General features: G+C 33.8%; 1 protein-coding gene across 1 annotated transcript; it reads right to left on the bottom strand.

Moving 5' to 3' along the window:
* Positions 1-869: 869 nt before the first annotated feature.
* LOC143068632 (putative oxidoreductase YrbE) lies at positions 870-13120 on the bottom strand. Its single transcript, XM_076242847.1, has 8 exons — positions 12887-13120; positions 11403-11656; positions 10670-10740; positions 8451-8559; positions 7990-8117; positions 5707-5945; positions 3743-3908; positions 870-1188 (listed from the first exon to the last, which is right to left on the bottom strand). The coding sequence occupies exons 1-8, from the start codon at positions 12959-12961 to the stop codon at positions 1085-1087; spliced, it is 1146 nt and encodes a 381-aa protein (XP_076098962.1). The 5' UTR covers positions 12962-13120; the 3' UTR covers positions 870-1084.
* Positions 13121-17590: the final 4470 nt, after the last annotated feature.

The raw sequence follows: 17590 nt of genomic DNA, 5'->3' as shown, positions 1-17590 counted from the left end.
CATTACTTAAGAAAACGTAAAATCTAAAATTTATAAAAATGGAAAGGGAGCTTATGTCAATAGATATAAACAATTTATCAAAGTTGCATAAAATTTTGTGAAAGTGTTAGTTATTGTCCCAAAATTGGAAAATCCCCCCTTTTTTAAGCATAAAAATTCATAACACGGAAATGTAAAATCTGAAATTTATAACAATTGAAAGGGAGCTTACATCAATAGATATAAACAATTCACCAAAGTTTCATGGACATTGGTGAAAGCCTTTTTGAGTTATTGTCCGAGGTGTTGAAAATTCCCCTTTTTTTTATGAATAAAGCCCCATAAATCCAAAACTTAAAATCTGAAATTTATAAAAATTGAAAGGGAGCTTACATCAATAGATATAAACAATTCACCAAAGTTTCATGGACATTGGTGAAAGCCTTTTTGAGTTATTGTCCGAAGTGTTGAAAATCCCCCCTTTTTTATGAATAAAGCCCCATAAATCCAAAACTTAAAATCTGAAATTTATAAAAATTGAAAGGGAGCTTACATCAATAGATATAAACAATTCACCAAAGTTTCATGGACATTGGTGAAAGCCTTTTTGAGTTATTGTCCGAAGTGTTGAAAATCCCCCCTTTTTTATGAATAAAGCCCAATAAATCCAAAACTTAAAATCTGAAATTAAAAAAAAACGAAAGGGAGCTTACGTCAATAGATATAAACAATTCACTTAAGTTTCATGGAAATTGGTGAAAGTGTTTTTGAGTTATTGTCCGAAGTGTCGACGATGGACGGACGGACGGACGGACAGACGGACGGACGGACAACGGTATACCATAATACGTCCCGTCTAAAAGACGACGGGCGTATAAAAACCACATAAATTTGTATAAAAATATTTAATTTGAAACAATTAAACTCCATTAAAGTTCATTTCAACATGTACTAATATTTGGATTTGGATTTGACGCAAAAATTGCATGTGACATAATACTGCGGATCATTCGTTGTCACCAATATTTTCCCTGGTTGGATGCGATCGATGTACGACCCATCTTAATGTCCAAAGCTAACTTGCGAGCGTTTCTGTTATCTTTTTTCAAAATTTTACTGCACGTCCTTCCACAAACGATTGGACAGCCTTTTCAGATATATTGGCTACCAACAAACACTCTTCCTTGGTAATAAGTGGCTTCGTCTTTCCTGAAGAAAAAAAACACAATTAAAAGAGGGGCCTCTTGAAAGATAAAAACATATAATTCAAACAATGATTAATAAGAGGTAGTCCTGTTTTAAAACTTTTAGAATTAATGGTCTGAGAATTTGATATACATTATCTATTTTACAAATATCTCCTTGTTCAAGAGCAAATATCTCAGAAAAACTATAAAACAAAAATCACATACAAAAATCATCATTGTTATATAGATATAGGAAGATGTGGTACGTGTGAGTGCCATTGAGACAACTCTCCATCCAAATAACAATTTAAAAAAGTAAACCATTATAGGTCAATGTACGGCCTTCAACACGGAGCCTTGGCTCACACCGAACAACAAGCTATAAAGGGCCCCAAAATTACTAGTGTAAAACCATTCAAACGGGAAAACCAACGGTCTAATCTATATAAAAAAACGAGAAACGAGAAACACGTATAAATTACATAAACAAACGACAACTACTGTACATAAGATTCCTGACTTAGGACAGGTGCAAACATTTGCAGCAGGATTAAACGTTTTAATGGTACCAAACCTTCTCCCTTTTTCTGAAACAATAGCATAACATCACAACATAGAAAAACACACGAAAAATATCAATTGGCAGGCTTAACTTGATCAAAAAACGTAAATTAATATACTATGAACGAATAAATTTGATCTGCGATATCTGTATGTAAATGCACAGTTAATAAAATGTTAGGGACAAACATTCAAGGCCAAAAAGCAAACAAACAAGTCCAAAAAAATCCATGGCAAGACACCACTGCGAAATATTTAACCCTTCGAAAATTATCACTTTTGAAAAAAAACGGTTTTAATAATACAGGTAAATCTTGAAGTTTATACAAATGTAGTAAGTGAAAATTAGAAGATATTTCAAATAATCAAAGCTGGTATATAGACAAGTTCCATATTAATATAAAATAACAAAAAAACATTATTAACATTATAAACAGTATCAACAGGTCGAATTAACAAGAAAATACGATTTGAGAGTACTCACAGTTACTGACAGCTAGTTAAAAGCCAAAAACAATTAATAATAAAAAATCATGCATCAGAGACTAAAATCAACTAAAACACATCCCAGGGATTTGGTATTTTAACGTCATGAACAGTCAGAGAAGACATGACTTGTGCAATGCCAAAAATAAATGTATCGACAGGTAGTAGGATAGTGAGGAGCGACTTATATAGAGATGAAAATTAACGTGCCTGTGTCTCTATACATCCCGCCTCAAAAGAAGATACAATTTAGTTTTGTTTTAATTTGCTAATGACAAAATCGATATTAGTGCCAATGTAAACTATGTTCAGAGATCTAATTACAATATTGGTACGATAACCCTTACTACTTATAAGTTTGTTTAAAGGTTCGATAAGTTTACACGGATCACATAGTGATTTGCTCGCTTTAAGTACAATATTACCATAAAATTTAGGATGTGAAATACCATTTTGTATAAGTTTTCTACAGGTACAGCCAAATTTAAGTTTTAAGTAATTTATGGTATTGAAATTCCTGACACAACAATTTCCCAGCGATGCATTGATTAGGTTCGTTAAAATCTATGACATCAGAACACACACGGGCAAACCGAACGAGTTGGGATATATATAAACACCTCGGTGTACATACGTATGATGGAGCCAAAGGCACATCGCCGTCTAAAAAAGGAAAATTAACAATAGGAAATGAAAAATCGTCTCTTTTGTCGTAAATTTTAGTATGAAGTTTCCCGTTTGAAATTGAAATGTCTAAATCTAGAAAAGGACAACTGCTGCTGTTTATGTTAGATTTAGTTAAAGTAAGTTCTTTTGGGTAAATTTCGGAAGTATATTTAGAGAACTCTGGATTATTCAACGAAACAATATCATCCAGATAACGGTAGGTATTTTTGAATGTATCAACCAAATATAACAATGATGGGTCTTTACTGAGTTTGGTCATAAACTGAGATTCATAGCAATATAGAAATAAATCTGCTATTAAAGGGGCACAGTTAGTGCCCATAGGAATACCTATATACTACCTGACGATACACTTTATCGCCGAAACGTACTTATATGTTATCTAGCAGAAAATTTAAAGCTTCAATCATATCCTCACATTTCCAGTAAGTGTATCTAGCATACTTTCCTTTTTTTGTTACAGAAAAAGGCTTTAAACGAGTTACAGCAAATGTTTGGTTCATGTCATGTACATTTCTGACAACCATAAGTATATTTGTACTCTGTCAGCGAGTACATGGTGAACACAGTATAGTCAAAGACAAAAGGGTTATCGGTGCCATTTATTTTATTGGATGCATTATACAACTGTTCTAGGGGTTTGTTGCTAACATTAAAACAAATAAATATAGTAAATAATACTCGTGCAGCTTAATTACTACTTCTTCATATATATGACTTAGACAATATAGAGCCCCAACATTATCAAAAGTTAGATACTAAATGATATGACCTGTGATTAAGGCCCCTAACATGAAAGGAAAACATAAGAGTACTAACTCTACTAATAAAATAATGCATACCATCCATACAGTCAACAAAATGAGTTAGTAAACTTTCAAATGCTCCTTCAAATCTCTGAGGAAAAGAATGATGAAGTTGTCGGAGTAAAGCACCATGTGCAGCATCTGTTACTGATGTTGACCGTCTTGGAGATTCACCAGATGCCATTCCACCAGAACCAAATAACTGGAAGAAATATATTTACTTTGAAAGTTAAATCTCATATATAAACGCATCTTTTGATGTTTCTCCTGGGTACACCAGTCTAATTAAAATATGAATTTTAATTGGATTTAAGGAAGCTATAAGTAAGCTAATCAGTTGGAGTGTGCATCTTTATTTTCATCTTGGGTACAGTGAAAATGAGAGGATAGCATTTATACAATTTTCATTTGATATAAGTTTTATCCTAGCGGTTTAAAGGATTGCTGACGTGGTGAGTAATTCAAAGTTGGGACACTGATAAATTAAGAAAGTTTGATAGTGATTTCTCTAGATCAAAGAAACTCAAATGAAAACTTCAATAACCTGGTTTTTCAAATTTATAAACTATATAACTGTAAGTACTTATTTGAGACATTAATTTGGAAACAAAATTGTTAAATGGAAATAGTAAATGTAAAATCGATGGCTGCATAAACTAAAATTTATCAAAAAGAAGTTAATCTAACATCTATTTCAAAACATCATGTCACGAACATATATTAATTACCATGCCGTCCGATGTTTGATTTAGAGAAAACTAATTTAAAAACGCAGTATGAGTTTTAAATTCTACATGGATAGACAATCGTATTGGTATTCTGTTATTTCAAAATATCAGGAAGCTTCGGGAATGAAAAAAACTAAAAACGCGCTTGATATACCGACTGGAACTGCGATGGGATGACTAAAGCACCACATTCACTCCTTGGCAACATCTAATTAAAGTACGTTTCGGCAATAAAGTTTACGAACAGGATGTAGATAATCCCATGTGCACCAAATACGCCCCTACGCATACTGTTGGATAGTTGTTTCATTGGCAATCATGTCATTTCTTTTTTTTTTCATATGGTTTCTGTATTATGATGAATCACAGTTTATGGCCAAATTCAATGAGTCAAGTAATTCCGAAGTTTAAACTAAATAAAAGTATATGCTTTTATGTGTGTTGTAACCCCATTACCCAAACATTATGTTTAACCCTGTCACATTCACGGAGAATATGTGCCTGTCCCATTTAAGGGGACTTTCATTTTAGCATTACATTTACTCCTTGGCAACACCACATTGAAGTACTGTCAGGTTTGTTGTTATTTGTCATGCTGCGATGTTGGTGTTTCGTTTATTGTTTAGTCATAAATCCGACTTGGTGGGTTGTTTTTTTTCGTTTGTATTGTTTCAAATTCTGTAATGTTACCTTAAAGTTTACTGTATTGTATGGAACTTGCTTACTGTTTAGTGCAACCAAGATAACCTTGGTTAAACAATGTCATTTGGACTCCGGTGGAGAGTTTTACTCAATAATTGATATTACATCTCCTTTTTTAACTGAATAAATTTAAAGATTGGTTACACTACTATGGAATAAATAGTATTAAATACAGTCTGATATATCTTTAGTTTAAACATATTTATTTATAGTGGATTAGGAAACAAGTTTTGCAACTTATATTAATCCTTTTCCACTTTGCGGGTGCGAGTGCTGCCTTGTACAGCGGCATTAGCCTGCTCTTTTTCGAAATCTACAAGGGTATGTCTTTAACGTGCAAGAGATATGACTCTCCCTTAACACGGGTCAGCCATTTATCGTCCCCTTCCGACGGACTATTATCGTCTCCTCAAGACCATACTCGCAAATGGTGTCAAGCTAGGGAGAGTCGAAAATTCAGTCCCTCAAATTTTCATCCATGAACGGAAATCGATCCAGTCTTATATATCTTTAATCGAATGTCATACTAGTAACCATACACAAACTAAGATAACTATTATAATATCTAACCTCTAATCGAATGTCATAACCATAAACAGCATCACGTGACAAATCAATAGTACACATTATCCCATTCTTGAACTTGAGCGTAACGACTGCAGTGTCTGGTTGTCTGGCTGACTTAAGCTTTGGGTCATGTATATGTCCTATTGTGTAGACTGATTCTGGTAACTCGCCATTGGTCATCCAGACCATCATGTCAATGTCATGTACAGCGAGATCTGATACAATGTTACACCCTTCTGAATCTAAAGTGAGAAATCCAAAAACCTTAACATCCACGATTAAGAAAGAATAAGATGTATGATAAGTTATTTCGGGTAAAAAAAAACTCTTAAGTAAATGGATGGCAAAATAATTTACCAGACATGGTATCACTAAATACTAGATTACGGCTTTTTAATTTTACATTTAGACCATAAATAGTAAATTTTACATCGGATATTACTCATTGAATGATTCGTTACAGAAAATCTTATACATGCATACATGGTTTTACACTAGATTTTTGTGGGGCCCTTTATAGCTTGCTGTTCGGTGTGAGCCAAGACTCCATGTTGAAGGCCGTACCTTCAGGCGCGTAGCTACGTTTACGTCAAAACGCCCGGGCGTACACTTAAATTTTGTTAAAAAAATATTTTAATCTAAAGAAAATAAAAATAACTTGTTAGAAGCACATCAGTTTTATAATTCTTTCTTCGTTGGCTTGTAATTGAGGATCAAATTGACGAAATTTACTTTCTTTCAAATGGTATCATATCATTTATTTGTTCATTTTCTGTCAAGTCTAAAGCTACTGTGAGTTTTATACTCCTCTCTTTTGTTTAAAGCAATCCTTTATCTCCTTACATTCGTTTTGTGGTTTACAGTTTTGTCGAACCTGTGACATACATTTGTATTTATGACGCCAAGGCGCAACAAATCGATCCTAAATTTCATCGGCGGCGTCAATATTTAGGTTGTTGAGAAACTTATTTTTTAAATGATAATAAATTTGCCAAACCTTTGTGAAATTTTCAGGAAGTTGAACTGAAACTGTTTATGGTCAAAAGAGTAAACTGACTGAGGGCATAATATTGAAGTTAGTTTTCTCGTGTTTTACGGACAAAATTAACGGGTACTAAAAGTTATAGTGTGGGGTTAAAAAATTTACACAACAAATTCATTGTCAAAACTTCATCGAATTAAATGAAACTTCAATAGATTCCAAGCATTTTATTTTTGTCTGAAGCAAAGTTTTGAAAGTAAATTATTTGTTTATTCATTTTTCAGTATTATACTGATAGACTGTATGGCTTTTTATAAATTATCAATGCATCAATCTTCATAAATTGTCATGAAACTTGGGCCGAAACTAGTACTCCAGATCAAGAAAAAATATCTAAAGAAAATGTTGGATTTTTTTTTAAATCCTGTAATGGACTGATAAATGGATTCACTTTTTGTTTGATCCTTGACAAAAAAACAGGGTTCCACAGAACCCTTTATGATATCTAATATTGCACCTGAACATCTCTGAAGATTAATGTTCATTTATGAAATTTGGAATTAGAAAGGTGATTTTGTTAGTTAATTGCTTTACCCTCACAGCTCTTTTAAAACATATTTAAAAGCTACTGGTTTTGACATTATCTCTGAATCCAATGACCATTATATTTCAAATTAACAAAATGAATAATTTAACATCACAAAATAAACCATTTAGATTCTAAAGTATGTTGCTACTGATGAGTTTTTGATGACAGGAATGGTATTCATTCTCGATAACTCATTAGCTTCCGGGGGCCTCGCTCCCTAGATCTAATCCACAACCAGAAATTGTTTGACATGGATCAGTTTGGGGTCCGCAGACCCCTCGCCAAGGTTCGGGCGTACACATAAAAATGACCTAGCTACGCCACTGACCTTAACCTAAAAAGGTTTACTTTTATAAATTGTGACTTGGATGGAGAATTGTCTCATTGGCATTCATACCACCAGGCTCTTCCTATATATCTATGTACATATTTTCAGAAATCTGATGTTCAGTAGTTGTCGTTTGTTGACGTGGTTTATCAAGTGTTTCTCTTTTCTCGTTTATTATATAAATTAGACCGTTGGTTTTCCCGTTTGAATAGTTTTACACTACTTATTTGTGGGGGCCTTTATATTTTGCTGTTCGGTGTGAGCAAAGGCTCAGTGTTGAAGACCATACTTTGACCTATAATGATTTACTTTTACAAATTGTGACTTGAATGGAGAGTTGTCTCATTGACACTCATATCACATTTTCTTATATCTATGTACATGTACCTGTATTAAGTAAGAATTCATAGGCTGGCTTTGGACTATCTCTGTTTGTTAATTTTATCATTTGGATATCTCCTATTCCACCATTTCTAGTTGCTGCATATATATCTTGAAACAATGGATCAAATCGTCTGTAAAAACAAAATTGTAAAATAGGACAACAAATGAGGCAAAGACATTGTAAGAGAACATGAAAAAGTCAAATCTCACTAACTTATAGGAATTTTGGTCCTCAATGCTCTTCAACTTCGTACTTAATTTGGCCTTTTTAACTTTTTTGGATTCGAGCGTTACTGATGAGTCTGGTGTAGACGAAACGCACGTCTTGCGGAAGTACCAAATTTAATCCTGGTATTATATTTATGATGAGTTTAATTACACATGTTTATAGCAATGATAAACAATGGATAATTTGCGGGAAAATTTAAGTTGTTAACATAATAACATGATATAAAATATGTTACCTCTGGAACCCTGTGACTAATATTTTGTTGTTTTTCTCTGCTGTTTCATAGCACAGTTTTATTTCATCATATGTGGATCCCGTTGGCTTTTCTGTTAGAACATTCTTTCCTGAAAGTATAACACGATGACCATCTAATTCACGAACATTACACAAATATTAATATGTTTTGAGATCGACCAATAACGTATCATTTTAAAATTGAATCATAGCAAACATATTTTTTTTTATCATTAAAACTTGTATGTTTTCATAAAATGGTACGTATAAATAGTTATCAAAAGTACCAGGTTTATAATTTAGTACGCCAGACGCGCGTTTCGTCTACATAAGACTCATCAGTGACGCTCAAATCGAAATATTTGTAAAGCCAAACAAGTACAAAGTTAAAGAGCATTGAGGATCCAAAATTCCAAAAAGTTGTGCTAAATACGGCTAAGGTAATCTATGCCTGTAATAAAGAAAATCCTTAGTTTTTCGAAAAATTCAAAGTTATGTAAACAGGAAATTTATAAAAATGACCACATGATTGATATTCATGTCAACACCGAAATGTTGACTACTGGGCTGGTGATACCCTCGGGGACGAAACGTCCACCAGCAGTGGCATCGACCCAGTGGTTTAAATAGTTATCAAATTTAGTACGCCAGACGCGCGTTTCGTCTAAATAAGACTCATAAAAAGATATTAAAATGAATATAACAAAACTTCCTTGACTTGTGACAGCGAAAACAAAATCAGCCCAGTTTACAGTTTAAAAACATAGGCTTACATATAAATAACTGGCTGGTGCTATTACAGATAATTACGGAACGAAACTGAACAGAACGAAACGCAACTAAACAAGTCAGAAGTTATAGAACAATAGTCAACTCTGTATCCTATAATTCGTTGGTAGTCACCCAACGACAAACACTTGATATCCCGCCTCTAGATCTGGTCAGAAACATACAAAATGTGGTGGGATTAGCCAGTAATCCATGGTGGATAAATATTTGGTCATGTAACTAACTTCCTCATTCCAAATCTATCAAAGTTGTTGCAATCTAATTCAACATCAAAGTAGAATGGTCTTAACCTTGCAAAGGTTGTCTTTTGTTGCTGTACATAATATTTGCTTTACGTTTATTCTTTTGCATGACATAAATCAGGTCTTAGATTTCTCGATCATTGAATTCTTTTACATTTGTCATATCGGGGGCTTTTATAGCTGAATAAGCGGTATGCATGGGTTTTACATATATAATTCCTGAAGGCCGTACGGTGACCTATAGTTGCTAACATTATCAGTTATTTGATCTGTGGTAAAGAGTTGTTTCACCGGCAATCATACATGTACCATGTCTTATTATTTTTATATTATCTTATTTTAGCTATATATAGATGATAAAGCTTACTAGATAATGTCTTACGAAATTATTGTTTTGAATTATTGAATACGGGAAAAGAACGATAGTGCTGACTTCAATCTTAACCAAACAGATACTGGTGCTTGTATAACATGTATAATGTGCACGAATACAAAACTATCACATACAGATAACAGAATCTTTAAAATATGATGTTCATATAAGAAACGGACATCGTCAGTTACACCATTTAAATAAAACTACAACATTTGCTGCCAGTTTAAAATATATATTTTAGTCTGTAAGATTTTTTCAAGGAAAATTTCCTTATAATTAAAACTTCATCTTCTTATTTCCCCCCATAACATTGACTCATTGGATGCTTAGGTTAGCTGTAAACGGAAGCCGAATCTCTCAAACAACATCATTACATAAAAGGAACCCAGTAGCAAAATGCGGTACACTTAACTGTGACCCTGTCATGTAATTCATGTGTGCTGTCAAAAGCAATAGCTTTTGTATGAATATTAAATGAAAGTTGCTAAACTTTTTTAGCATTAAAAACGAGACGCAAAAGATGATAATTTCATGAGAATGCAATTCGGTAGACAGCAGCAGTTTCCTTGCAAAATGTGTGTTATATATAAGGTCGTAGATATGTTGAAAGTTAATGTACTTTCTTTCAGAATCGATGGTACACATTCTTTCCATTTAAGTTATCGATAATCGTTTGTTTTCGTGAAAAAAAAAGTACTTTCCACGCAGTGATTTTAAAGGGGAAAAGCGTATGAAAATAAAAGATTCAATATATATATATATCTTAAAAACTGAAAGAGGTTGTATGGTCTGTATACATGTTAAAATGACTACCTTTGTTTAAGCTTCTACAGATGTAATCAGCATGAGTTGATGTTGGGGTAAATACAAAGACTGCATCAAGACTGAAAAGGCAAATGACCATAAGTTATGTTACAACAAAATGTCAACTTCACTCTATTTCTTGCATATCAGAGTGATTTTTTTTACATGAATAATAGTTGAAAACCCTTTTCTGTGATATGCAACCCAAATTGTGATGTGCAATCCAATTTTGAAATAGGTAGTTATAATGGCTGAAATTAACACTCCATAATGAAGAATGTTCTGAAATGGTATAGATTGAAAATATTGTATAAAATGATTCATGGAAAACTGATGTATGATGTGAATTTAGCATGACGATCCTGTCTGATAATGGACGACATAAGCAGTATAATCGGTGTTTTTCCTGATGATAAGCGAGGGTGATACAACGGTTTTAACCCGTTTACGTGTTCTCTAAGGTTTTGTGACAAATACGTTGTTGTCGCCAAAAAAAGGCAAGAAGAACTCAAGATCATTGTCAAACTGTTTTATCCCGAAATGCGAGAAAACTGAACTGCCACAATTTCATCATAAATAATAAATAGAATAAGTTTATTCCAAGTGACTTACTTTTTGGGATAATGTTCACATTTTTTTTAAATGGAAAGTCACAGGAAAAATATACGCTGGTACTTACTGAATGCAATTTGTCGCTCACATCCGAAGTGAGTCCTTCAAAATGAAGATCAAATCCACATACCTTTTATCGTCAATTAAACTGTCAACTTCTTTTGACGGATGAAATGGTACGTCAAAAATTAGATGTTCGTCCTGAACATTGGCTAGTGCATCTTTACTGTCATCTACGATCCATTTGACTACTAATTTACGGTTCCTAAGAATGTTTTTAATATGCACAGAGCTAGCGATTCTGCCTGCACCAAGAATACCTACACTATATCTCTTGTTCTCTTTACCAGATGTAGAATATCTAGCCGTTGTACATGGTGCACCCTGTAAGAAGAGCAAATTATTGAATATTCGTTAAATAATGCTCTCAACTTTTCGAGTCTCGGGTAACTGATGAGTCTAATGTAGACAAAACGCGTCTGGCGTACCAAATCATACGCCTGATATATCTGAGGAGTTTTAATATGACCGTCTTACTGTAATGCTACTTTTTTACATCAGTAGATTTATGTATGTCATTACTTTATATCAATCAACAATTTAATATCATAATTTGGTTTACGATTGAATACAAAAAATGTGGGATATATACATCAAACGGACTGCAACCCCTCAAAAAGCAAAAAGTCATCTGAGGGTCATAGTCTTGAATAATAGACAGATATCTATACAATATTACCCGACTCTAATAACGCAATAATTTACACAGAAACTACAATTATATGCCATCAACACCAAACTCTCAAACGACAAAAAAAATTAGGACGTGAAATGAAACAACCAATTCAAAGGATGATTGGGGTATAGAAATATTCAATGCACGCTTTCTGTAAGTCATAACCCTTGGAAAAAACTCTTTGGTCCGTTAACATGGTTAATGAAGGGACGTGTTGCAAGGCAAACTTTCTGTCCCTATCCGATTTACCCTCATTTTCGAGTGGCAGTTCAAATTTCCAGCCCTCCATTTTTGTCGACCCTTAATTAGTATAATAACATACATATGTATACCTATTGTATATATGCATCGTTCGTTTGTTCTTATCCATGAATCCGATGCATGTACATACATTCGCATTGGTTCACCAGAATGGGTTGAATATATATACAGGACCCGGTAGCATGACATTTCATTGAAACACATTTTTGACATTTTAAATTATTGAAATGGTTGTAATACGTAAATTTATCACATTTTATGTACACACTAAATCTGTACAAAACTGGGGATATCATGTGATCGTCACTGTTATTGATTTTAGATCAACTAGTGAAAGAAATGAAAATAGAATAGAAAGTCTAAGAATAGAAAACTTTTTTTAAGTCGGGGTTATACATGTTATACATGAACATTAAAAACAACATGCCCTGTAAAGCTTTTTGCATACAAGAAATTGAAATGCGTTATTCAATTCAGTTATCGTAAATGCATTTCATTTTTTTTTTTCTCGACAAAACCTCGACAGGTAAAGTGTTCGAGTTACGTGACACGTGCTCCATAGCGACCTAGTAACCCACTAGAAAAGATCTCGTGGTTTACTAAATTGTTCGGCTTACCTTTCTTAGATGTGATATGAATATATTTCCGTAATTGTTATGTTGAAAAAATCTCTGTACAATATTTATCCTCATCTTATTTTTTAAATTAATTTGTAATAGACAGTTTGCAATGCAGTCTTTTAGCAATTCTGCGTGGGTGAACCGTATCGTTTCAAATATTTACTTTTACGATCACTTAAGCGTAACCCGTTGTTTGTACTGGTATAGATATCTTATAGTAAACGCGACCTCTTTGGCTATCCGCATAACATTTTATCTTGTATTTATCTTAAAATGCTGACATGTATAAATAAGAAGACTTTATAGTTATTATGTCATCATTTGAACTTATCTTAAACGTTTGTTAATTAATTCAGGCTTGTCTTAAAGCATATTTTTTTTATTCAATTAATAAAGTTACTTTGGAAAAGCGGGTCCTATTATATTGAATGCATATAGCCCCCTTTATATCTAAATTTGGAACGAATGTTAGCTTTACGTGTAGTGTCTGCCGTCGGTTAACTCCTATGAAATTAGCTAGTCAATGTTGAGGATCTGGGTTGGAACATACAAAATAGAGGATAAAAAATGGAGAGGAGGGAGAGGGGGTCTTGGTACACTCTTGGATGTAGAACATATACTGCTCTGTAGTTTGGGTAAAAGTAATAATCTCAGTTGATGTAAAAAAAAATAATAAAAAAATGTAAGGCCTAGGGTTCCGGATAGTTTATGAAAGTTATTAAAATTTTAAAAACTTTAACCACAGATTAAATGTTATGTTTCCTGGCAGAAAAACTACGTCCATTTTAAAGTAAAATACGGAAAAAAAACAGGAATTTATTTTTACAAAACCTACTTCTTGATACTATCTTATGATCATAAAGCCTCGGTCACACCTTACCGGATAGCTCGAACGGACGCCTAACGGATAACTTTTTTTCAACCCGTTCATGTCCGTTAGACGTCCGTTCTTATCCGTTAGACGTCCGTCCATATCCGTTGCATGTCCGTCCAATGGATAAAATGTCCGTTGAACGTCCGTTAGGCGTCCGTTTTGAACGGTACTCGTCCGTTTCGTTTCCGTTTTGTATCCGTTTCGTGTCCGTTATACATCCATTAGAGGTCTGGAAGATAAATTCACCAACGGATTTCTACCGGACGTTTAACGGATAAAACGGATGTTGAACGGATGAGAAACGGACTTCTACCGGACTTATAACAGATAAAACGGATGATGAACGGATCTGAAACGGATAAATGCAAATTGAAAATTTCGCGTCAGAAATGCGTCAATTATTGATATGTCAGATTTCTTAAGGTTCATGATTTCTTATTAAGTTATTATTCATAATCGATCTTAGAGTATAGGTACGTCTTCACAATAAAGCAGTTCTTATTCAGGCGGAATTTTGAAGAACAAACCAAAGCCAGTTACACAGTAATATTTTGAATATTTATGCGATTTACATGTATTATAATTGTCGCCTTTGATTTTTCCGTATATCTTGTTCATCCGTTTTATCCGGTACGCTTCCGTTAGGTGTCCGTTTTATGCGGTACTCGTCCGTTAGATGTACGTTCGACATCCGTTCTGTCCGGTACGTTTCCGTTTCTCGTACGTTGCATATCCGGTGTGTGTCCGTTATGCATCCGTTACACGTCCGTTTTATTCGTTCAGTACATCAACGGGCTCCCAACGGATAACAATTTTGTCAACGGACAACTTTTATTTTCATCCGTTAGGCGTCCGTTCGTGCTATCCGGTAAGGTGTGACCGAGGCTTAAACAAGATTTTGTCCATGATTGAATGATTAATCTTGTTGATCGCTTAACGTTCAGTGGCAAATATTTTATGCATGCTGAGGACGAGAACAAATTTACAAAAAATACAAAGTTAAGTCCCGGAGTAGGGATCGGGCAGGATGAAGCGCGGGAATTTAAACTGCCACTAAATGTAATGAAATTATCAGCCCAAAATTAATCTCTGTGAAATTTCCCGGTGTAATCGCCTATAAAACAATGTATTTTCTTAACCCAATTTCTCGAGTCGTCTCATAATCACTATATCTGACATTCCTGTTGTCATAATATGGTTGTAAAATTTCTCATACAAATCTTTCTTTTAGCTTTCTTGTCAAACTTAATGTACATTTATTAGCTGGTGCTTTAATTTTCGAGATTGTTGGTTAAATTATAACATTAAATCATCCTGGGGTCTTGCATGATTCAAATATTCTGATTATTTTACTAGAGAGAAAACAATTGTTTAACAAATGATTAAAAGATAATATAAATAAATAATAACTCTTAAAACATTTTAATGTCCTCTTCATTGCTTCTGGTCTGTTTTCAGGATACCTTGCAAAGACTGGTAAAACATGCTTTACCAGCATATATAACATGTCAATCTGTGTCATTGTTAAGTTATCCATCTTATTGTTTTAGTAATTGTTCTTAATGCAAGACACCATATTTCAAAATTAGTTGTAAAAAATAACACACAATGAATTGTCTTATTAATATACTGTATTAATTCTCAGTAGTCCATCAGCTGGTAAGGCAAAATTTCAGTTCTGTGTTACACCCCAGGGTACCGCAATTTTTTGGTATAAGTCTAAAGAGTAATGTCTGAAGAATATTTTAAGAGGTGTTAGACTTTTGAAAAAGTGTCCAAAAGGGGTTAAAAGGGGTCTTATTTAAGAGTATATCAAAAATTTTGTTTCACACATATATACAGAAAAAATAAAAAAAATAACCAAGTATTCGGTACAGTTACCCTTATTAAATTGAACAAATCATATCTTATTAATACGGAGGCTAATTTTTATTTAATTTTTAAATCGTATAGGACCAAGAAAAAAAGGGGGAGGGTAATATCCAAAATTCATGATGTTGAATGAACCAAAGCATACATACTAGTTTTCTTAATAAAAAAAGGTATATTTTTTACATTGAAACATAGAACATCAAGTAACTAAAGACAGTTGAACAAAATTCAAAGGTAAGAAAGGGGAAAAAATGGAATCATGGCGGTTGGTCTAGCCAATTGATGCTGATCAAATCTTTCTTAACAATCCAATCATGATTGTTTGGCGATGGAACAGTGTTGTGTTATAGAGCAGATTTCCAAATATTTGCCTGAAAGTTGAATCGTTTGATGTGCTTTAACATTGCATCTTTTGTTGGGGCAGTAGATGACAATGAATGTTTTTTGCATTGCAAAAAAAAATCTGAATTTCATTGATGTTATTATAATCGTATCCATATATAGCACACAAAAACCTCTCGAGTGTTTTTGACAGTTCTTCGCCTACCTCTTTTAAAACTTTCACCAAGACGGGATAGACCTTCTGAAAACTCCACAGAACGATTCAAAACGTCAAATGCTTTGCTTTTTCCCTTACCAGACAAAGCACCAACTGAATCACAACCACTAAAGGCGTGAAATCCTGTCAGTGCTCTAGTTGATCTACAAACATTCTCCCCAAATTTTGCGCACATTGATTGCACATTTAATAATCTGCATTTGGAAGACGTACCTATCAGAAGAATAATATTTGAACTGATGCGATTCTGAAAATAGCAGGCCAATACTTCCACATCAGATTGATTTTATTACAATGGAATCGTAACCTTTGTCAGCTGCGTGTTTTGCATGAAGAAACATTTTTTTGTCGGCTTCTTCCTGTTTGCTTAGAAGCTCAGTGCATTTTACACTTGTCACTATTTCATTTTCAACAGTGATACGAATAAATCAATTCCTTCAAGTGTAAATCTATAGGATTGTTTAATCCATTCCGACACAAAGAATTTAACAAGTGCAACTTTGTTTCTACCAACTGACAACAATTTCCTCCATTGCCTAGGACACGATTGTGATGGTCTCGAAATTATTGTTATGATTTGCCCTCCTAAGGACCTGCGATCCCGTTCTATTTTTTTTATGGATATTGTGGGATACTGATCAGTGACAAAATCAATGCGGGGAGCTCTTTTTGAAACTGAAAGGATGGTTTTAAAAACAACATTTGCCAAATCAGAAAAAGTACTTGGTATCCTTGTGATTGATGAATGACTGCCATGCAATCAAATATACACATGCTTTCCTCAGGAATAGCTTGCATTTGTTCAACGCCCTTTTCTAAAAGACCAGCAAGGACAGATTTATTTGTCTTTACTAGTGTACCATCAACGTTTGCAAGAGACTATGGAAGAGGACCTCTCGCATATCCAACTGTCTCGTCTAGGCTATTACTCTATATCTACTTTCAATGTGTTGTTGTTCATATATCAGTTATTAACTGCTTACCTTTTATTTCATTTGTTGAAAATGTAAGCAATGATTGTCTTTTAATTGGTTTGAAAATGCCGATTGACTTTTGAACAAGCCGTTCACTGATAATTTGTCTGATGCCAACATTCCCTTTTTATAGGCGTCGCACATTAATTCAGAGGAAGAAACAGTGCCCGAGGACAAGACTGATAGCTGCTCAGATGTCTCAAATGGGTTTGTCCACCTTTGCAGTGTTTCAAAACGTCAGTTTGATCTCATTTCATTCGAGTTTTGTCAAGTTCTGTTTGTGTGGATGTTTCAGGATTAACTATTCATGCCAAATCTCGACATTTTGATGATATTGAAGTTCTGTCATGTGCATTTAGCAACCAACGTTTAACAGAACCTTTATTCAAACTGAAACCAACAATGCCATCTCTTATTTTGGT

This window comes from Mytilus galloprovincialis, chromosome 3 (genome assembly GCF_965363235.1).
Source record: "Mytilus galloprovincialis chromosome 3, xbMytGall1.hap1.1, whole genome shotgun sequence".
Taxonomy (NCBI): Eukaryota; Metazoa; Mollusca; class Bivalvia; order Mytilida; family Mytilidae; genus Mytilus; species Mytilus galloprovincialis.
The sequence above is the reverse complement of the archived record's forward strand: the minus strand, read 5'-3'. Positions and strand labels throughout refer to the sequence as shown.